This window comes from Myodes glareolus, chromosome 22 (genome assembly GCF_982192425.1).
Source record: "Myodes glareolus chromosome 22, mMyoGla1.1, whole genome shotgun sequence".
Lineage (NCBI taxonomy): Eukaryota > Metazoa > Chordata > Mammalia > Rodentia > Cricetidae > Myodes > Myodes glareolus.
The window spans coordinates 17,867,413-17,891,224 of record NC_142047.1 but is presented as its reverse complement, the minus strand read 5'-3'; the positions used below and the strand labels follow the sequence as shown (position 1 = coordinate 17,891,224).

At 45.6% G+C, this 23,812-nt stretch overlaps 1 protein-coding gene and 1 pseudogene across 1 annotated transcript in view; both read right to left on the bottom strand.

The window, feature by feature from the left end:
* Positions 1–11,430: 11,430 nt before the first annotated feature.
* The window catches only part of LOC148118453 (ubiquitin carboxyl-terminal hydrolase CYLD-like), a 28,351-nt gene continuing 15,969 nt past the window's right edge, over positions 11,431–23,812 (bottom strand). Inside the window, 6 exon segments of the mRNA XM_087900522.1 lie at positions 11,431–14,005; positions 14,852–14,860; positions 15,328–15,544; positions 15,807–15,925; positions 20,215–20,323; positions 21,131–21,263. Of these exon segments, the coding sequence (XP_087756648.1) occupies positions 13,824–14,005; positions 14,852–14,860; positions 15,328–15,544; positions 15,807–15,925; positions 20,215–20,323; positions 21,131–21,263 (769 nt within the window). The 3' untranslated portion in view covers positions 11,431–13,823.
* Positions 17,819–19,476, bottom strand: LOC148118454 (egl nine homolog 1 pseudogene; annotated as a pseudogene).

Below are 23,812 nucleotides of genomic sequence, written 5' to 3'. Positions count from 1 at the left end.
ATGTGTGTGTGGTGTGTGTGTATGTGCGGTGTGTGTGTATATGTGTGTGGTATGTGTGTGATGTATATGGTGTGTATGGTGTATGTGTGGTACGCATGTGTACATGTGTGTATATGTGTGTGGATTGTGTGTATGTGTGTGTGGTATGTGTGTGTATATGTGTGTGGTATGCATTGTACATGTGTGTATATGTGTGTGGATTGTGTGTATGTGTGTGTGTATGGTGTGTGTAGGTGGTCTGTGGGGGTGCGTTTGGTGTACGGTGTGTGTGGGTTGTGTATGTATGTATGGTATATGTCTATGCATGTGTACATGTGTGTGTGTGTGTGTGTGCTTAAATGAGGTGTGGATGCACATATGTACTTTCTAATATGTGTGTGCAAAAACAGGAAGAGTGTCCAGCATCCTCTCTCACTCTCTACCTTATTCCTTTGAGGCAGGGCCTCTTGCTGAGCTCATTTGCATTTTTTTACCTTGGCCATCAGTCAGCAAGCCATGGCAATCCCCCTGCCTCCACCCTGTTCAGTGCTAGGATTACAGCTTGTGTGAGTGCTAGAATCCAAGCTCTGGCCCCCAGTTCTCATGACCTTAGAGCAGGGACTATACCCATGAGCCGTCGCTCCAGTCCTGACTTCTGACACACAACTTTGGATCTCACCTCCTAAAGAAAGATACTTTATATCACTGAGGAAATTCATCTTCCCTCAGGCAACCCCATGCACAGGCCTGGAGCCTCCTCAAAGCTGAGACACTTTGATTTGTCATTTTCTGGGTGACATAATTTATCATCGTCTACATGGGATTCAGTGAATGAGATAAATGAGGCGAGGTAAAGGACCAGTCATTTGGGATGACTGAGGAGCAAAGAGGACTGTCCCATCTCCTCCCCATCAGCCCAGCCCCCTTACTTTGACACCAACAATGGAACCATTCTGACTCATGAGGTCCGGGGCTAGGGACCATTGGTTTGTCCTGAATCTCCCACCTTTAGGCCAAACCTAGGAACCACTGGCACCCAGGCACAGGGCAGCCTTTGGTTACTGTGTGCGGTGGCAGAACTCTACGCTTGTTGAGGTCCTCTGCTTCCTAACTGCTCTTCCAGAAAGCAGACACTGATCTGGCCACTCCTCTAGTTTTCTGAGAAAAGCCGGAGATGCCAATTTTATAAAAAAATATTTTTTTAAAACACTGATGTATTGGTCTAGGATCTTCACAGAAATAGAACCAGATAGATAGATAGATAGATAGATAGATAGATAGATAGATAGATAGATAGATAGAGAGAGATAGAGAGATAGATAGAGAGATAGATAGATAGATAGATAGATAGATAGATAGATAGATATTTGATAGAGATAGATAGATAGATAGATAGATAGATAGATAGATAGATAGATAGATAGATAGTAGGTAGATAGATAGATAGATAGATAGATAGATAGATAGATGATAGGTAGGTAGGTAGGTAGGTAGACACATAACTAAAGAGATGTAAAGGAAGAGTGTCCACAGAACTTTGGCACAGTTGTCATCTGCAAGCTGAAGACTCAGCAGACCCAGTGATAAAATTCAGCCTGGACCCAAGGCCTGAGAACCAGGAGGGCGTGTGATGTGACTATTAGCTTGAAGCAGGGAAGGATGAAAGAAGATGCCCCATCTAGGATTGGCTATTTCTTATTCTCACCTCGAATGGATCGAGAAATGACTAGAAAATTAGTGAGGCATACTTCTAAGGGTGTCTGGGAAGCCATCTCTGGAGACAATTACACCATAAGGTTTCTGACCTAATGAATGAATCCACCCCGATGTGATGGCATCTTCAGGGCTGTATCACCCCCTGACCCCTTCCTCTATGCCCTTGACTTCATGCCCACCATGACAGGAGCTGCTGTGACCTACGTGCCCTCTCCTCCTCCCAGGTGGACAGACACCCGAAAGCACAGGGCTCTACTTCAGCTCTTTTTGTGAGACACCAGCAACAGCAAAACTCAGTCAGGTCAACTTAAGCAGTGAGTCAGGGAAAGGGGCGAATTCCTCTCTCATCCATCTTTGGTTCTCTTCAGCCCTCTGAAGGACTGAGCGGTGCGGGCCAATGCTGGGGATTGGGGGGCTCTACCCTGCTGAGTCCATAGTTCAGATGTGATCTTCTCAAACAGTAGACGTATATCGTCCCCCTCCACCAGTATTGAATCTGAACACTCATTGACCCACTAAGGTCAACTTAGGAAATTAACTGTTATCATAACTTTTCCCACTGAGCTGCAAACATGAAGGATGGGTGAGTACACAAAGCACTCTCTCGGATCCCTTGCCATCTTCCGAGCAAAATAGTGGGAGGAAAAAAAGAAGACCTCTGAAGGGCGCCATCTCTTTCCTCTCCTCTACATCTGCTCTCTCACCAGGTCATTCTCAGAGAAGAAGCTCAGAGCAACCACCAAAACCTCTGTGGACACCCAAGTCTTTCCCAGACCCTACACCGACTCCTGCAGGAATCCCTGCTGACCAGATGAAGGACATAAAGAGGGTTCTGGATTCTCTTAGACCAGAGGTTGGTTCCTGGCTCCATCACAGCTCAGCCAAGATAGTTTGGGCGAACCACTTCTCTTCAAAGATGGTGACACTAATGTCTGTCCACCTCTTGGGGGAAATTGCAGAAAGTTCATTGAATGCATGCAGTACACTTGGCCTTTGGTAAGTGAGCAGTGTATGTGAGGTGGCAGTTGGTCTCCTCTCAGCCAAGGTTTTAGAAGGTACCACACACCAACCCACAGTCATCCACTCCTCCATTCTTCCTGAGTCTCCTGTCGTGGGCCAGGCTCTGAGACTCATCGCCAAGTGAAATCAGTAGGCATGCTGCAGCGGAAGCTGCAACCAGATGTGGGATGTGGTGATCATTGGTCTCAGAGCTACGAAGCGGAGAGCCTTTGGCCTGAGAGTCCTTCCCTGGAGACCGCGGGAGTGTGGCCTTGGAATGCTCCCTTGGGGTCCAGGTGGCACCTGTGCCAACCAAGACCAGAGAAGAGTGGAGCATTTGCAGTGGTCAGCATCCTTTCCTGGAGGACCAGCAGGTACCAAATAAATCTAGGGGGAGTGGGGGAAAAAGGGAAGAGGGGCAGGAGGAGGAGTCGTCGTTACTGGTGGTCCAGGTGAGCAGTAGGCAATGGGCAAACAGAGGAACCAGGGCTCTCTGTGTTGAAGTTGGGGGAACAAGGAAGTCACCCATAGGTGAGCAATCACTTGCCACTGTCCGGGACATGCAATCCCATCCACCCAGCTGCAGGAGGGGAGTCCCCATGCCCCCCCATTCATTACTTGACATAACTAATTACTTGGTGACATTTCCCATATTATAGACAAATGTGAGTTATGGGCCCAGCTGCTCCCTCTCTCGTCACCAGGAATCGGTTGATAAATATGTTTATTCGAGGTCAGCCTGGCCTCATCCATTAGAAATATTGTTTTTCTAAACATTACATTGATTTAATTTAACTCTAATCAATTTAAAATGGTTCTGACAATTAACAAAAGTTTCAAATATGACCTTAAAGTAATAGGATTCATTAGCTATGTTTAGGATTAAACATACCCTAATAGGGCAATTTTTCTTCCAAGGGTATTTGGTAAGCGACTAGTGGTCAGTCAAAATGAAATCAATTATTATAAATTATACAGTTAAAGTTGATTATGTATCCCCTGCTAATTTGTATAAATAAGGGTCTCTGACAATGGGAGTAATTTATTAATAACTATCTCTCTCCCAGCCTGGATCACACTTCATGTTCCAGCTGCCAGGGCATCTGTAACACATGAAGTATTATTTTCAGGGCTGCTCTTGATGTATGCTAATTAAACCATAATTAATTGGAGCAGTTATAGTTAAAGACAATGCTGGTGCCCTTTGCTCTGTTATTCATGACAGTTAACTCATTCAAAAAGCAACCTGATCAAAAATGCATATGCTATGCTGGCCCCCAGTCAACTCCCAGAGTCCCTGTGACATGACAGCTGGCGAGCCAGGAGGGTGACACACAGGCAGAACTCTAACCTGCGTGGGTCTAGATTTCCCACCCTGCTGCCACCAGTCTGGGCCCAAATAGAAAATGTGCCCTCTCGGAGTGGCAGAGAGCATGTGGAGATCACACATCGCTGGTCTGTCACTTCAGGAGAAAATGACTGTCGGAACCTTGCAAGCGGGGAACTCTCTGGAAATCTGTATTTGGAAAAGCAGAGCAGACTGGACCTCCCGCTTGCTCCCTCTGACTACCCAAACCCCGCTCCTCCACTACAGTATCAGCCTGGTCTTCGTGGGCACCCGAAGCTTAAGAGCCACGAGCTAGGATGCCTTGTTTAATAGTGGAAGGTCAGCATGTGGCCAGCCTAGCCCTGTCACTCAGACAACACCCAGCATGCATTCCAGGAAGAAGTCCACCTGGGGGAGGAGCCTCAGAGTCTGAGCTTCACAGCAATCCCTCTATGCTTCTCTCTGCAATCCCTCCACAAACCCAGGGTTGGGGGGCTCACCTGCTATATTCTGCTCCAGCCCTGTCTCTGACTCACCTGAGGGCCTGGGTGTGCTCATCCCAGATGAAGGGATGCCTATTCAACAGAGCCCTGCCAGCAAGGAAGGAGAGCTTGTGGTAGAATGTGACCAGTCCAGTGACAACCACTGACTCCACCTCAGCGTGCAAGACCACAGACTTCCACACAGTGGCATACATTTGGTGGTGCAGGAGCCAGAATGATGCCTGTGGTGTGCTGGGGTTGGCACCTGCCTGCAGGAGCAAAGGGGCCCGGGCTCAGAGTGGATGTCCCTAGGATGGTGTGTGATCTGAATTCAGAACAGGGGGATGCAGAAGGGCCACATGGAAGACTTGCTCTCGCCAGTGGCATGACATTAGCAGAGAAGAAACAAAACCACCTTGTATGTCCCTGTGGCCCAAGAGCTGGAGCCACACAAGGGGCCTTCCCTTCCCATGGCCTTTCAACAAGTAGACCCTGACGAAACCAACATGACCAAGCACTTCCCTCTTATTTCAGAGTCAAGGCCAAGCCTCTAGAGCCAAGTTCAAGTCTCATGGCTCTATCAATGCCTCTGTTTCCCCATCTGAGAAATGGGAAAGAGAGCTTGAGCCATCGACTGATGATTTCCCTGTAGAGAAACTGGGGCCTAGGCCAGCCACACCCTGCTTTCTCATTTGCTTCTCCTCTGTCAGCTTCTGCCCTAGCTCCTTCATCCTTAGCATCCTTAAAAACATGTACTTGGCCAGATGGTGGTGGCACACGCCTTTAATCCCAACACTCAGAAGGCAGAAGCAAATGGATCTCTGTGAGTTTGATGCTAGCCTGGTCTACAAGAGTTAGTTGCAGAACAGGCTCCAAAACTACAGAGAAACCCTGTCTCAAACAATAACAACAACAAAAAAAAACCCACACAAAGCACGTAGCCTGAATTCCAAGTATGTCTACCTGGTCAGCCCTTCCCTGTCCCTATCTGTCCCTACCTCAGGTGTCCAGGTTATACACATCTATGCACAGGCGTCCTTTGTCCTCCCACACTGTCTGTATCTCAGCACCTCCTCTATCCAGACAGTGTGCTCGGCCTTGTTCTGCTCCTCCTGGGTGTTTTTTGTTCACGTCGTCCTTCTCTCCAGAACCCTACACTGTTGGCTGGGAAAGGGAAGACATTTAGCTAAGGTGGAGGACCCACAGACTCCCCTCTCCAGTCTTTCATAATAATGCAGCTACAGATGGACCGTCTTGGTCTATGGATGGTTTCAGTCATGGTGACAGTACCCCCAGAGTCCTGGCACCATGCACATGAGATCAAGGGACTTCCTCTCTCCACAAGGCCACACAACCCACCCTTTATCCCGATGTTGCTTTTCACAGGCATGGGCCTCTTTTCCCCAGAGAGGCCAAGAGATGGAAGGGCTCATTGCTAACCTAAGGGCTCGTTGCAAACCTAAGGGAAACGTGCCCATGCCTTGCCTTACCAGTGACCGCCAGAATTTCTACTGCACACTCCCCAGCATCTGGAGTACCACGTAGCATGTGATCTTCAGTTGACAAGGTTCCTGTTACCTCCGCTGACACACCCTGTCACACTCCCTGAACTCCTGCTGCTCAGTTCAGATGAGCGGGATGAGAGAAGAGCAAAGCAAGCGCAGTGTCTGTTAGAGGCATATTTGACATACATGCATGCATGTGCAAGCGTTTGTGCACACACACATTCTTATAAGCAAAGTGAGGCCCATTGTGATATGTGAGCTTTTACAACCCACTTCTTTTGCCCATTATATTATGAACCTTGGCTTGTGTCCTTCAAAATAACTGTCCATAGGTTGGGGAGATGGCTCAGTTGGTAAAGAATACCCATGAACAAAAATAACAAACTGGGTGTGGAGGTGCACCCCTGTAATTCCAGCGCCAGGGAGTCTAGGGAGTCTGAGACAGTAGGATCCTTGTGGCTTGCTGATCAGCCAGCCTAGCCAAACCTACTATTCAGGTACTATCCAGGTTCACTGAGAGACGTTGACTCAAAAATAGAGATCACATGAGAAAGACACTCCATGTCAACCTCTGAGCTACACACACACACACACACACACACACACACACACACCCAGAAGAATCATTAGACACTGCACCATACTCCAGGATCTACTTCTACCATAATGTATCCAGATCCTGAACATGTAAACTTCTCCAAGTTCTCCTTACAAACAATGTTACCAGGGTTACCATCCTACCCTAGGGCAGATGTGCAAACACCAATTCCCTCAAAAGGGTTCCCGGTGATATGCTTGCTGACGACAAAGTTTGCAGGACACAAAGGTCTTTGAACCGTGACTTCCAGTTTGTGAGCAATTATCTAGGAGCAAGGAGCCAAAGAAAAATCAAAACAAAGAAAAGCCAGCAGCCCGAGGAGAGCTAGACCTTCAAGCCACCAGAGTGGCACCTGGAGCTCACTGATGGAGACCTCCAATGCCAGAACTGGACGGGACAGTGCAGAATGTGGTCCAGTTCCTGTGTGGGGTGTGTACAAATGCTCTGGGAGAAGCCATGAGGAAGGGGGTGAGATGGTAAGAGGATCTTTCCAGCAAAGCCCTGTGTTTTGTTCACGGTGAGCCCTGCTCAGGGCCCCCACAAATGAAGCTGCATGTTATCCTTCCCCAATCCCAAGTCGAGTAGGAGTGGGAGGAGGCTGGTGCAAGCTGGGCAGTCCATGGTGGCCATACACAGGGACGGGGCAGCAATTACCTGTAGGAACTCCTGGGGCATGCCAGGCCTGACCCAAGGGTCACTTATCACTTGATGCAGGCCACAAAGTGAACATGGAGGAGCACCGTGGCTCTGCAAGGGCTGCCGGCTCCCACACACACAGAAAGCAGTGCCTCAGCATCTTTTCCAGATCTGAACTTTAGGTATCCTGGGAGATAAAAAGTGTTCTCCATCCTAGCAGGAATTAGCACCCAGCCCACCTGGTGAGGAGGAGAGGGCTGGTTCTGTCAGTTCTGCGCGGGCCCTCCACGCCTGCCTTCCCTAATCTCTCAGAGGCAGGTGGCTCACAGACTAATCTAGACTCCGATGAAGTAAACAGTGGGCACATTAGTGCAACTGCTGGAGTTAGGCTGAAGTCGAGGCGTGCACACCAATGAAGGGGGTGTGACATCAGAACCTGCCTGGTTCTATCGTTCTTCACATAAAACAAGATTTATTCTTCCTGTGTTCTCCCAGTAGATGGCACTAACTCATTTCAAATGTGGCTTTAGAGGCGCCAGAAAAAAAAAAAAAAAAAAAAAAAAAAAAAAAAAAAAAAAAAAAAAAAAAAAAAAAACACGCAAGCTGGAGTCAGAACTGAGGCAGAGCCAATTATGAAGGAGTACAGAGGCAGCAGAAACGGCCAGAACAACCATCTATCTTCAAGTCATATGGGGGGAGCTTAAGACCTCCTGCGGGTCATTTACGATGTGTCACATAGCCCCCAAGGCCAGGTTTGATTGCAACATCACCTGTTCCTTCCACACATACAGTCTGACAGGGCTGACACCTTGAGAGCAATGATGTATTTTGTCATAACCTAATGTGACCACAAGATGGCGCTGCTGCACGCAGGACAGATGCTTAGGGAATCCCGAATTTTACCAAGCAGCATGAAGACTCGCTGAGGCAGAGAGGAGGCTGAAGGGGTGTCTATCAGTCTTGCAAGGATATCTAAGTTCGTGATTGGATTTCCGCTATGTTGCCGCTTCGGCTGCTACTGGTGGCTACCATCTAGTGAGGATTTCTGAGCACCAGGCCTTGCGATCAAGCACTTTATAAACACGGCTTATTCAACGTCTGCAGAAAGCCTTCTGGGGAAGCTCTGTGATGTCTCCAAGAACATGTGTCATGGGGCAGCTGGAGATGGGAGCCTCTTGTACTTTCTCAAAAGGACTGAAAGCGACCTGGTTCTAACTGTGTCCACAATAGTGAATAGAATGGCTTATCCGAATAGGAGGCCAACAGTTCCGTGCCCCCAGTCAAGCATCTGAGCACCTGCTTTGTGTCACGCACTCAGGACGGGGAGTACAGACCCAGAGAAGGCCCTGCTGCCGGTTCTGAGACCGCAGCAAACAGCAGATCGGAGCAAAGGATCTAGGAGGGTGAAGAGGGCAGGGAGAAACGGTCCATGCCGGGCATTGGAGGAGTCCGTGGGAAACAAGAATGCACGCAAGGGGCCCCTCAGAAGCGATAGCTAAATCTTCAGGGATGGACAGCAGTGAGCTATGTCTTAAACACATCCATTATGAACGTTAAACTGAGGCAGCAGGGTTGATTCTCACCTGTAATCCCAGTATTCAGAAAACTGAGGCAAGAGGATTATGGCAAATTCAAGTTCTCCCTAGGCTATTGAATGAGACCTGCCTCAAAGAGAGAGAGAGAGAGAGAGAGAGAGAGAGAGAGAGAGAGAGAGAGCAAGGAAGAGAGAGAGGAGGAAGAGCAGAGGAGAGAGATACATAATTGATTACATGTACAAGACGACCAACCTTTAGAAACTCAACCCTTCCTTTACGTATCTGCCTTATCACAACTGTAACAGCAGCCGGTAGACTTTTCCTGCAGTTAGCCAGAGAGTAAATACTTCAGGCTGTGTAGGCCTCAAGTTTTCTGTCACAACTCCACAATCCGGCTGTTGCCAGACCCAAGCAGAATAGGTGAGTGGGTATGATTGTGTCCCACAACACTGCCACTTGGGAAAACGGAATTGGTCTAGACTCAGTTCCCAGGCAGTGTGCAGAGCCCTGGTCCGGACTCTAGCATTTGGAGTGGACATGCACTGCACTCTTCTGAAGAACCCTTCTGTGCCCCTTTCCCGTTCCAGCTCCTGAGCTTTGACAGCTTGCAATGGCCATGGTATGTATGTCCGCCACAAAACAAGCAAAGGAAACCATCAGGTGTTGCTCCCATGTCCCCCACACTCTGCGTTCAGCTTCCCATCCTTCCAGCCCCCAGTCACTGTCTTCAAGACCTCCCCTAATGCTTCTCTGGGGGAACTTCTGACTTACCAGGTCTGCCTGCCATGTAGTAGCTCATGACAACCCCTAGCAGCCTTGGTCCTCTGTGGCTAGAGGAGCACAAGAGCTGGGAAGCAAGCTCTGAGGGTAGACTCGAGGCCTGACGCATTGATTCCACAGGCTGGTGAGACCAACTGGCCACCAAGCAGAGCCCACCACAGTGGCATACAGTCTTAAGAAGTGGTAGTATTGACTGAAAAAATCCTTGCAGATTTTAGTCGCTCTTTGTAACAAGAGCTCCTTGCTAAGAGAAATCACCCAGTTCCCATAATTTGCAGGTCAGTCTTTAATCACCTCCCAGCTGTAATCAGATCCCAGAAACAACCCCTTCCATCAAAACTGAACACTGTAAAGCTGTTCCCCACCATGGCTGGCAGGCCACTGAGACCTGTTGTTCACCAACAGATGAAGACAGGCAGGAAACTGTCCCACACTGTTGTTCCCATAACTGGTGGCTTGTTCTTTTGAATGACATCTGAAACAACCCCTGGAGTTCACACACACTTTGGAATGTTTCCCAAACAAAACACATAGCATCTTCACAGTGCCCACTTTGGTATTCTTTCTAAATTCTGAATCTTTGCTTTTATGTGCATAGGTGTTTGCTTGTATGTATTTCTGTGCACCGACGTTGCCTTCAGAGTCCAGAAAATTCCTCTGGGACTGGAACTTCAAATGGCTTTGAGCCACCATGTGGGTGTAGGGGGTTTGAACTTAGGTCCTGTGGAAGAGCAACCAGTGCTCTTAACCACTGAACCATCTCTCCTGCCTGTCAGTATTCTTTATTCAATCCTTTATTCAAACCGCCTTGCTTCTAAACTCTCTCTCCTGCATCCAACACACACAACTTTCCCACACTTTTCTACTTCCCCTCTGGAACTCGCATCCACAGCCTGTCTTCCACTGGAGCAGAAGGATCCCAGTAGGGATGATGTGAGCATTGTTTCAATTGAAAAAACTCTGTTCATAAGTGGTTCCTACTTGGCTGCACACAGGACAAATACCTCTGAGTCACCTTCAGATATTCCCATGGGCCTACATCCAGCCATGAGCACCACAGGAAAAAAAATCCTTAGCCAGGATGGAAAACCCTTACTGACAGTGCAGCTCTTCCTTCAGATTGTGTCAGGGAGCCTGGTCAGAGGCCAAGGGTAGGATCAGAGTTCCTCTGGCTAGGTCAGCTTTCTTCAACAAGGGTTGGTTGTCACTTGACTGTTCATATTCACAGACGGGCAGCACAATCCCTGTCACATCAATCTGCCCAAATGCAAGAGTGAGATCTAGGAAAGTGTTTGCCAACCTCTGAATTCAGCAAGAAAACGTAGAGCTGCAGCATGCTGTTACCAGCATGGTCATGTTGTAAGCTGTGGGTTTTCTAAACAGAAACCTTGACGTATTACAACAGCAATAAAGCTCAGATCAGTCTAGCGTCCCTTCCTGTATGGAGCGAGTGGCTTAGTCACCAAAGAAGGAGGATTTTTCATGCATTTTATTATCTAAAAGAAGCCTGGGGTAAACATTCAGTTCCTAAAATGTCATGTGATCATTCCCTGGGCATTACAGAGAAGCAGCCACGTCCTTGGCAGTTCTTAGGCCCAGCACGCACCCTATGTAATGCACAGCTCTAGGCCACATACCTGCAGGGGAAATGGCATCTTGGGAGGAGTAACCTGTGGCTGGAGGCTTAGAGATGGTGGTGATGAGCCATATCCAGCACATCTCCAGAGTAGGTAGATGCCACGCTGTGGCCCAGAGTCAAATGCAACACCCTAAAACATGCCCTAGACACAGTGTGTGTCTGGAAGCTTGATGAAGAACCAACTTCTATGTTCCCCCAACCCAAGACCCTTCCCCTAAAGAAATCAAAGAGAAAGAGCCATAAAAACTGCATTTTAATGATACAGAAATAGTACATAGTACATTTCTTTCCACAGCAGCACTTCATTTGTCTCTAAGTTTAACAAAATTAAGGCTACATTGGAGCATTCTGACAGAAAGGGAGTGTTTTATACAATGTTATTCATGTTTTCATAAACAAAAGAATATTCATCAGGCAAATTTTTTTAACAAGATACCAGTAAAGCAAATGGAATACAAAATGTGTTCCTTTGGGTCAGCCTGATAATAATAACCACACCCCCCCAGGGAGTATCCGTGGGATTTTTTAATGAATACCTGGAATATGAGGGCGACTCTCCAGAATTAACATTCCACAGTACAAGGCTATTTCATAATATAAAACCAAAGACAGTTGTGTCTCCAGTATAATCCCCTTAGAATAAATAACTAGTGAACATCAACAATATTTAAAAGCACAAAAGAAGTGTACAGAGGCCAAAGGTGCCTGGAAGGATAATCCCTACATCAATAGCCCTTCTCCCTCAAATCTGTTAGGAAGAAAATGACAACTAAAATATGATGGCACCGCCAGGCCCCCCACCAGCAAGGGTTTACCCCCAATATTCCCATTATTCACTACTCCTGGCCATCTCTGCTGCTCAGTTTGTCACTGCATTTGGACCCAAGAGAAACCCTTTAGGATTTAGAATAAGACAAAGCAAAGACCCTCAACAACTCCAGCCAGTCCACCACCTAGTGAGACAACCGACAGAAGCTTACACAGGAGCCTAATTCCTTGCCAGGAAGTCACTTTGACATCTTGATTAGAGGACCAAGGCCCAAAGCCACAGAAGTTTGCCTTCACACAAGTCCTGTCCTCTGCTGGGGCAGGTGGTTCACGGCCTCCTCAGGTCCCTTTCTGCTCACCACTTTCTACCATTACATCCTCTTCTCCACCTATCCCAGCTGCATTAGGACACTAAACAACTATCTCCCCGATGAAGAATTAGGGGTGGTGCTGGAATCACCAAGCCCAAGGAGGGCAGTCTTGTTTTTAAACAGAGGTCTCATGACCTACCTGCTCTGAGAAGGATAGCCTACTTAGGGCATGAAGACCTGTCATCTGGTAGTATGGGGGAGCAGGCAAAATCTTCCCAGAAGTTAAATGTTTACATTATTAAGTAGTTGCGAGAAGTCAATTCAGTAATTTTTTTCCACTTCAACATGAGAATTTTGTCTATTTGTTTGGCTCCCAGAGCCTCTATTTCTATAGAAATAGGGTGGAAGGAAATATCCAAGTAAGTACCATCAAATACCCTCCAACATTTATGCACATTCCAATGACTGCTAATCCCTCTAGGAATAGAGCACTGAGGTCCACAGACCAAATGTACTTAATCTAGACGTTCATATGTAAACACAGATAAACACAGAGTCCATATCCACTTATTCACACTTACATAGGATGATTGCTACAGACAATAGTATTATTTGATCCACAGTAACACAAAGAGAAGGTGTTTTTGAAGCCTTCAAACCTAATAGATCTCTTCAGGAAAATGGTAGGAATATCTCTAAGCCAACTTTATTTTCTCTGTACTGTGATCTGTATAAGAATACATTATCTATTACCACTCTAGTCATTTCATAAGTCACCATGCCTTGCTCCATAAATTCTTAAGAGCTCCTATAGGAAACCTGCCTGGTGACAGTTGTTAGGACTGAGATGTTGCAATTGTTCTCTACATTTCAATATTCCAAGTGGACATTAAAAATGGACATTTTATAACAAAGTTATTCATTTATCTCAAAACCAGAACAAACAGAAAATAACACCATGAAAGGAATTTGAGCATGTTCTGACCACTGCTGCAGGAACATAGAAACTCGGCAAAATACAGACATGCAGGAAATCAGCACTTTATAGGAAAAATTAACAAACTCAGCACACCTTCAATAGCTGGAGGAAAGGTAGAATCTTAATAAAACCATATTATTTCTTCCTCAAGGCTACAAAAGAAAAATGATTTAATATACTTGGTCCATAAGAAGAAATATTTTCTTACATCCTCAATGGACTAAAAGACATTTTGGACGTCACAATTAAAATTGTATGTTTCCAAAAATATGTTATCAATGCAATAAACTCAATAAACTTAAAGAAAACTAAACTTAACTTTATTTAAACTAAACTTCATTTAAACTTCTTAAAAAACCAACACAAATATACTTCCTAGAGTGCAAATTGCTTATTAAATACTTCAAGAACACAAAAGTAATTTGTTTAAAAACACAAGAATCCTTTGCTGAAGAGCCATCAACACAAAAGACACCCATTGCCGGCAGTGGGTGTTGGACTAAACTGCCAGATGGAAGAAACATGGTGGTAAGCTTTGTGCTTGGCCTCTGCCCATTTCAGATGACCTATTATTTGTACAAGCTCATGGTTGGACTCTGGTACATGCACATGTACGCATCACAAAGAAGTCTGCGTGCACAGCCTCGAATCTTTCTGGAATCCAAGGAGTGCAATTCCTCCAGAGACATCTTCAAGTACTCTCCCACTTCAGGGCAGGGTGTCACTTGTGGAATGTTAGGGAGAAAGAGAGCTCTCATTAGGGCAGCAAACTTCTAAGTCCTCTTGGCAACCTGTCCCACCAGAACAATTTTACTATCCTATAATGTAGTGAAGACTGACTCCCAGAATCAAAAACACAACAAAACAAACAAACAAACAAAAACTTTGTTTGACTTTCAGTTTCTAGAATTACAGTCTCCTTTTTTTTGGCTTCTCAGAGGGTTCAGCAGAGAAAAGTGAAAAACAAACAAACAAACAAACAAACCTGGTAAAAGGACACGCACTTAGGAAAAGCTGCAGTCCTGATTTGCAGGCTGCTACTCTAGGCCCCTCACACTTTTCTGTTGCTCCCAGACACTAGCAGCCTGACTCTTTTCCACAAAAAAAAAACAATTTTGAGCGCTGTTTCCCTACATGTTAAGAACATACTTGCATACCTCTAGCACGGTTGATTTTGATACTGATCATCAGAATGCGCTCTATGGTCAGATTTGCTCTCCCAGGTGCTTTCCCAAATGTCATGCTGCTAATGCTAACTGAGTGAAGCACGCACACAGGGGTGGGCTGTACCCTCAGGTATCTGAGAGCATACAGAGAAATGAAGACCTGTTGGTCTACAGCTTGAGCCTCTGGTCAAGAGGCTGTCACTCGGAGTCACACTTGAAGACCTGGGGAGCTAGGGCTTGGAAGAAGAGCTGTGGAGTAAATGGGGTATGTACAGGTACTGGGACAAGTACCTTACTACCAAGACCCCTGTCACTCAAGTGTGTACTAAGTCATGACTAAGCTTCCTAAAATCATCTCAATGAGTAAAGGTTTCTTCCTGAAATAAAATGCATGAGATCAGGAAGACTGAGTTAAATACAAACCATGCAACCTTCACCACCTTTAACGTTAGCTTAGACAATAGGAAAACAGGCATGATTTCCATGACCAAAGTATTCCCACAGAGTTTGGCATTTATGTCCTCAATAAATGGCTACTCTACTGTGTATAAAAATTCAAGGAAGTAGATGGTAAAATCAGCTCTAAATAAATTTTAGGAATTTTTTTTCTTTTGAGGTGGAACAAATTGAAACAGGTTCTCACTAAGCAAATTTACCTCTGATTCACAATCCTCTACTTCCCAAGTCTGGGATTATGGCTAGGATTCTTTAACAAATCCATGTAAGAACCAGGATGCCACAACATTATTGCTCCTTAGTTTGAGTACAGAATTAGTAATACCCTTTGAAGATTAAAGTCTGTCACACTGTGGTATCCTTTAAAGAATTTGCTCACAAAATACGCTATTACTATGAACACGTGCTCTCACTAGGAAGCATCTCACTCCAAAAGAAAAGTTTTAAATACTATCTCGATCAGCCATGCTGTCAAAGAAGAGCCATGCAGAATCATCCTTCCCATACTTCACAAACGCAACATAGTGGCTCGTTTCTATGCAGAGAACAGCAAACAACTCCATCTTCTGAGAGGGGATGCAGCCGTGTCTCCAGTCCCAGTCAGGCAAGTCTTTGGGAAGTGATACTGGGTGATATTTATGATTCACCCTCTTGGGATGGAGGTGGACCTAAAATGGACCATGAAGAAAATACCACAAGTGAGCTAAATGCAGACTCTAATCACTTTCACTGACCTCCACAGTCAAGTTCTACACACATACATGCGCACACACACGTGCGCACGCACACACACACACACACACGCTGGCAGAAGAGACATGAGCAATAACATTTCCTGTGAATGTTTAAAATGCCCTTTGACTCTGAAAGGCTCTCAAACCCTGCCTTCTGGACCATCAGTATCTGACTGGTACAGGGCGTGTGGATTACCTGAGTGCAGCAGGTCTTACAGAACTGCTTGATCTTCCCTGCTGTGATGTCGGGGTCATCATAGCACTCTCTGCACTCGAACATGGCAAGTCCTCCGCAGATGCGGCACTTCCTTGGAGCTATGCAAAGAGGGAAGGGAGAAGCCTTTTAAAAAGACACTCTGTCGTTAAAAATAAAAGCTATACTTTGAAAACAAGGATGATTGGGGGCTGGGGAGAAGAAAGGCCTAGTCCTCTCTGACCCTCTTTAAATTTCATTTGGATTTTTTTGTATCTATAGTATTTTTAAAGAATATATATATATATATATATATATATATATATATAACTATTTTGTTAACCTATTCTAGAATTGTTCTTCTTTTTTTAAAGTTTTTTCAAGACCATTTATACAACTTTTCAGTTAGATTAGTTTTACAAGCAATGTGAGAGGCTTTCATAGGAAACACCGTGTCTGAACCACATGAGTCTCTTTATGCAAATCCTGAAGTGCTCTGCCTGTCATGGGTAAAGGTCTGTTCCCCAGCTGCTTAATGTGTTGGATAAACAGCATCTTAAAGCTTTCTCTTTAAACAGGATTAACACACAGAGGCCACAAACAGTTTTAAATAGAGCCCTTCTTCGTGCCACTAACATGAAACTGAGAGTTGAATGGGTATTACGTGCACGGCTATCCTGATTTCCTGATCTTCTCACAGGGACCTCCAGGGAAGGACAGAAACTTTCCAAGAGATACAGAATTTAAGCTTTGTCTGGCACGTACACCCCCCACCTCCCAGCAGCAGAGTCTGGAACCTGGTATGCTTGTAAAGGTCGGATACAAAGTATACCAGGCAGGGACTCCCACTTTCAAAGGCTGCTGCTCCAATCAAACAAGATCTTCTGTGACCAAATGCCAAACAGTTCCTCCCAACTCTGAAACATGGTGGGCCAGGTGGAAAACCTCGTGCTGGCCAGCTGACAGAGGCATTTGCTGGAGAGGTTGTCAGCGGTTCTGGGGCTGAAGGAAAGGATGTGGGACAGAACTGACTCCTGCCATGAGCCCCTCATGCAAGCTCAGTGCTGAGTAACCCACAATCTACACTCGGCTTTATGTGATTTTTTTTTCATGTTTTCCATGAACAATAGCAATCTCTTAATAAGAATTACTGAGCTTTCCACAGAAAAGGTTTCTAATTGGATACAAACTACACAGCTCAGACTGGTGCCAGGTGAAATGCATAGAAATACTTCTGCATACACACATTTTGGCAACGATCAAGGTCAGAGATAGAACACCCAAGGGACAAGGAGTTACACCATATCTGTGCAAAGTCTGGCTTTCTAAGGGGACTGCAGAGGTGACAAGAGGCCTTTGTGTCTGTGACACTGTCCCTCTTTTCTCTAAAAAGAGAAAATCCCATAAAATAAAGTGTCTGGATTCACACTTCTTTTGATTTTTAGGCTACACACACGTCTTTCATTAGTGGTTGTGAAAATGACTCTTAATTGTCCAAGGATGGATGACCACGCTTGAGGCCACAACCACACACGTCCACGTGCCTGGGGCCACTGGGAGCTCTGCTGCAGCAGAACAAGGCTGTGACCTGGGAGGATCTGGAAGCACAGTCACACTAAGGAGGAGCCACGGGAAAGCTGTGGCCGTGGGCACGACTGGTGGCAGGTCGGCCCTGAAGCAGAAGACAGCCCTTTGTCTTGGGAACCCGAGTGGAGGAGGCTCAAGTGTACTCAGTGCCGGTCGCTTAGCACTGGAACGTGAACTTACAGAACAAACCATTTCTCTGAGGTTTTCTCCTCCCATCGCTCTCTAAGGTACTTGGTATTCAGTGCTGACCATCTACTGTTAGGTTTCACTATCACCCAGGTCAGAGCATGACAGCAGAGACCTTTACAAGTTCAAATGACTGTGAGACAGGCCAAGAAAAACCTCGTGGACGGCAGCTGGGACTCCACGCCCTTTCTTTCCTGTCAGTCAAAAGGAAAGGAACCACCATTCACTGGCGACAGTCATCGTGGGAGGTCTTTAGGGCCAACTTTAATAGCATGAGGAGGCTTACAAAAATAGATATTATTTTCATGAATAATACTGTAAATTTTTTTCTTAATTCAGTTTTGATAAATTGTACCTAATACAAAAATTCCCCGAATTCAAAGTTGATATAAAAAAGAGAGATGAAATGAACTCCGTTAGATGACAGATCTGGCAAAATAGAAGAATGAAGAAAATCCTACATAGGGCTCTTGTTGTGTGTCCAGATGGGAAAGCCCTCTCCTCAGACAGCATCTCCTCTTCAGTAAGCAGCCAAGTGCAGTCACAGATCTGGAGCTGACCCACAGCACAGTCACAGCAGATGCAGCCCTCTGTTGGACGACACTGGCCGAGTTGCCTGGCTCGCAGCTGGAATGCCAGCCAGGAGCCTCTGTTCATCCCATCCACGAGTCCACAGAAGGCAACCGAGTGGCAGGAGGTGAGTGGGTACTGCCGAACCTAAGGCCGTGCTAGACATCTTTGCTGACTGAATTAGGCTTATTGAGTTCGACCCTCACCCCCTTTTCACCTGTTAGATATTTACTTTAGCTCTTGCTCGCTCATCTGCATCAAAATACCAAACAGTTATTGCGTGCCTTGTAGCATATGCTGGTTGTACTTCGTGAGGATTATGTCGGTCAGACCAGAAAAACAGCAGTCTATCAAATTTGGGTTCAATGTCAGCAAACTGGGCTTTACCTTCTGGGAAAATTCGAAGTATACCTCCACTTGCCTTGGCGTCCCAGTCTTTATTTAGATATTATATACATGCCACACATCTTCCATCTCCATTTGGGTTATCAACGTGACAGACGTAGCCTGTTCCATTGCCTGGGTAGCAAGCAACCATGGCTTTCCTTCAGCCATTTATCCTGTAGTTGCCCAGCTTCCCGCTGCAGTGGCGGATCAGGTCGTCCATGCTGCTCATGAGCAGGCCTATGGTCTCGCAGCCGGGCTCCTTGTCCTCGATCCAGGTTATCTGGTCTCTCCGGATGTCCTTGGAAGAGTCACACTTCTGGCTGACCAGCTGCCCGTCCATGAGTCCGTGAACTTGCCGGTGTCCTGTAGGGCGCGCACCTCGTCGCCGATCTTCTGCCAGGTCTCCCTGCCCAGGAAGTTGTCCACCACACAGATGCCTTGCTTGTTCCTGCACAGCACGATGTACTCCAGCGCCAGCTTCAGTGCGGGCAGGGGTTTGGTCTGCCCGTTGGGCCGCAGCCCACCGCTGGGACTCAGCGCCTCCCCGGGGCCGCCGCCTGCTGGGCACAGACTGGCACGCTCCGGGCCCGGAGACCTGCTAGCCGGAGGATCCTCGGAGTTGGGCTCTGCGGGCCCGGGGCCACTCCGGGCCTGTGCCGAGGCCTCGGGGCCCAGTGCGCGCGCGGCTCCGGGGGCCCCACCGGGCGGGAGCGCGAGACGGGGCTGCGCTAGCGCGGGATGCGCGCTGGGGGCCCCGCCGCCCTGGCACACGAGCTTGTGCTTCTTCCAGCCCTGGCGCTGGTGTTCCATACAGCAGTAGAAGGAGTTGCGGCAGCGGCCACAGCGCAGCAGGTTCTCCATCTTGCCGCACAGCTCGCAGTACTGCCAGTCGCGCTCGCTGGCGCTCAGCACGCCATGGCCGCGTCAGGGCGGGCCGCGCGCGGGCCGGGCGCGGGGAGGCGGCGGAACCGTTGGGGAGCCTGCCCGAGGCCGCCGCCCACTGCGGGAGGCCATGCGCGCCCTGATCTCGGCTGCCTCTCCCGGGGCCGCCTAGCGCCGCATCGGGCCAGGAAGAGTGCTGCCTGCGGGGCACATGGCGCCCTGGGCGGGCGGGCCCAGCTGGCTGTGTCTGAGCAGGCAGGCAGGGCAGGGGCCTGAGGGCGCCACTAGCTCTGCCCAGAATTGTTCTTCTGCTCATGAAATGTTCAAAGATATAAAGTAAGTATTAAAGACTAATAGCACATATGATCTTAAGTCAGTAAGTAACAATCACTGCCATTGTCAACTTTCTCTAACAATTTTATGTATGAATATTTATATAAGTATGTGCACCCAGGTACATGTGTATCTCAAGCTTCTCTCCTCTAGCCTCTCGATGCTTTCCCTTCCACTATAACTACCACACACCCTTTTCACATAGGTCTATGGTTTAGACTTGTCTTTAATTTCTTGTCAGATAGTAAGTAAATATCCATTTAAATTATTTATCTTTACCTCTTTTTTTCTAGAATAAATTCTAGCAGTCAAATTATAGAGTTAGTATGTCTAAGCTCTTCAAATACTGAATTACCTGTCAGAAGTACTATACCCATAACTAATGAAAAGTCCAGGCCAACTATTTCTAAAGCAAAACAAAAAATAAATAAAAAAGAAAGAAAGAAAGAAAGGACTATATACTTACTGTTTTCAAGCAAATCCGTTATATTTAATTCTAGAGAGGGAAAAATTTTTTTAAACATTTTGAAGTCTTTTCCAAACCGAGGCATCTGAATAATCAAGCATGATGGTGCCTTAAAAAAATAAATAGTTTTAGAAACCAAAGTCCTAAGGAGCCTGGCACTTTGCTCATTATAGTGCTTACTTAGCATATCCAAAGCCTTGAGCCCTAACCCCTGTACTAACGGAGGAAACGTGTAAAAGAAAAAAGTTTCCTATGGAACTGAAATAGTCATAGCTGTGAAACCCAGTAGTGGTTTCAGCAGTGCTGTTGGCCCGTGAAGCAGAGCTCACTTGTGAATGTGCAGTGTGGACGCAGAGCAGCAATAAGCTACAGATTTTCCGGACTTCCCCGGAGACGAACATGACAAAACAGACCACAGCATGCACTGCAGAGATCACACATTCTGACAGTCAAAGACGTTTCTATTGCATTCATCAGCAAACCCATACACAAGAATTTATTGGAATTTTTATCTCTTAACAGAGGGAGAAAAAAATAACATTACCTTTGACATGTTTAGATACTATGCATGGGTAAAATGACAACTGAAAACATAAACATGTGTGCACATATATCTTTGTCATTAAGCTACTTGAAACTTAAAAATTAGCTTTTGTTCCCTTTGCAAATCCAAAACATTCCAACCTAAGCTAAGCGGCTGTCTTTAAAAAGAACAAAGTTAGAATACCATTTTAAAAAAAAAATGTGTCTTCTTAACTGTTTCTTCAAACTATTCTTGGTTAAAGCACAGTGATAGCTAGGTATGGTTCAGTGAGGCAGCACTTGGGGTAGTGTGTACAAAAGGCCTGTGTTTAATCTCTAGCATTGATAAGAAACAAAATAAAGTAGCAATATAAGTCCAGTAACAATCACTAACCTCTGCAAATTTCAGGTTGCTGTCGATAAAAGACCATTCCAGTAACTGCTGAATTGTCGGAACTCCAATTTTCTCATTTTTTTCCAAAAAAATTTGATAGAAGTTGCAGTCTTGAACTTTCTGGCCTGCTGATCTGGAAGCACACAGAAGGAAATGCACATAAGCCAGCTATCAAACGCCGTCTGACGGACCTGAGGCCACATCAAATGCTCATGTCCAGCTTTGGATCGTCCACACAAGAGGTGAAAGACGATGATTTGGATGAGATAATTAAATGCGCTTATGCAGAAGACCTCATAAATTATTTCTTCTGCCTTATTTATAAATTATTCAAAAGTTCTCTTGCCATCACAAGAAAAATGTAGAATAATATTCCAGTCAAGAAATGCTATATGAACAATAATCAGTCCTTCTCCCTCCAAATCTAGAAAGTAGCAGCTGCTTTTTAAAAAAAACAAAACATTATTTTATGTACATTGGTGTTTTGCCACGGATGTCAGGTCCCCAGGAACTGAAGTTATAGACAGTTGTGAGCACTGCTTTTACTGACTAGAACAAATCCTACAATGTCTCAGTAACAGACTCTTAGACCTTCTAAATCAAATGTCTTTACTTCCTAAAATAAAAGCCCTGGAAGGGAGGGAGGAAAGAAGGGAGGGAGGAAAGGAGGGAGGGATACTTTCCTAGCAAGTCAAAGCAGGGCAAGGTGTGACTCCCAAGAACCCTAACAACTATCCTCTAGGCTTTCAGCTACCAGCAGCTCTTTAGATGGTCACCCACCAACTTGACAAACACCAGGAAAATGGTCACGGTGAAACATGAGGGTCCAACATCTCCCTTCCCTTCCCAGCTTACTAGTAACCATTAAAACTAACTCTACTGAGAAAACTGTTTTTCATCTTTCAGCTTACCGCTTATCTTTTTTAGCCAGCTGTCTGGGTTTAGAATCAGATTATTTAAATGCATGTCTAGATTTAAAGAGTTCTAGGGAAAAAAAACTATCAGCAGTTTTTATCACAAAACTTCTGTAATTCAGGGAGCAGCCTATTGTGATCTTCAGCTGCCCCAAGCAAATTATGTCCTGAATGTACAAAACATAAAATCTGGAAACTAGCTAGAGCACTCTTGAGGACTCAAAGCTAACAAAAACAGATTATAACCCAAGAAACTAGCAGTTATTCTAGAATAACATTTCAATTGGTTGTTGATGACTACAAGAAATCATAGAAATATTCATAGTGAAAAATAGCATAGAAGAGAAAACATGAATAATGGAGGTAAAAAATCACACCCAGAAAAATCAAGGATGGCCAGGAGAGGCATGGCAGCTAGTGAATGGACGAAGAGATGCATAGTGTCCTAACACTGTAGCAGAAAACCATGAGAAACAACAGCCACTCAAAACTCACTTCCATGGCCAGGCATGGTGGTTGGTGCACACCTTTAATCCTAGCAATCAGGAGACAGAGGCAGGTGGATCTCTTTAAGTTCGAGGCCAGTCTGATCCACAAAGCAAGTTTCAGGACAGTCGGGGCTATATAGAGAAACCTGTCTCAAAAAATCAAACCAAACCTAAAACGAAAAACAAAACAACAAAAATCACTCCTAAAATCATATGCACAGGGAAGTTCTTTTAACCATAAAGAACAAAGTATGTCAGTCACAGAAAAATGGATACAACTGGAAATAAACATACTAAACAAATTAAAACAGTCCTATAAAGAGAAACAATGTATGTGTTCTCTCATTTATGGTTCCTAGATTTTCTACAGATAGATAAAAAGCATTAATTTGTATATGACGTGAAAGTAGATGTGATGATGCCTAAGGAACAAAGGAACTATGAGGAGGGAGACATGGAAAGGGACAGAAGCGATGGAGGTACAGGGGAAACATACTCAATATACAATATGGAGTTTATGAAAATTTTAGAAAATGATAAAAATAATTAAAAAAACCCCACGGCTAGTGTTTTAGAAGTCTGGAAACCTACAGAATCAAAACCAAGGTGTGAAACTCTACCAAGTCATGCTAGTTGGGTTGTATTTTCCACTAGGGACAATCCAAGGGCACAAGAATACAAATTTGGTAACATTTAAAAAGTGGATATTGACATTTACAAACATTAATGTAAAAACACTCATGGATTGGTGTGGTTTGGACCTGTCTTTGTGGTACAGACCATAATAGGTGGGTCCTGAGGTCCTATACTCATTCCAAAATCCTGCAGCTCCATGATGAGCCTGTGAAGCTTGTGACGTCACTGCCCAGCTACAAGGAGCCTGGGTCGCCCTGCCTTGATATTCTTGTTACTCTTGCTTTGGTCTGACCTTTCTTTCTTGCTCTGCCCCCAACTCCTTCCTTTTGGGATGAGAAGCCAACCCTGTGCCACTGTAAGCTGGAAGTATCAAACTTGTTTATTGGTTTTTCAGGAACTCAGGGTTAAAAAGACTATTTTTGAACAGTGTTGGAACATTAAAAATTATGGAAACTTCTGAAGTTAGAATGAATGTATTCTGCATTAAAGATGACCAAGAACCTATCAGGACAAAGAGTAGAAAGTAATAGCTTTAAAATCGTATGTTTAAGTCGGGTGTGGTGAAGCATACATTTAATTTCAGCACTCAGGGGACAGAGGCAGGCACATCTCTGTGAGTTTGAGGTCAGTCTGGTCTACAAAGT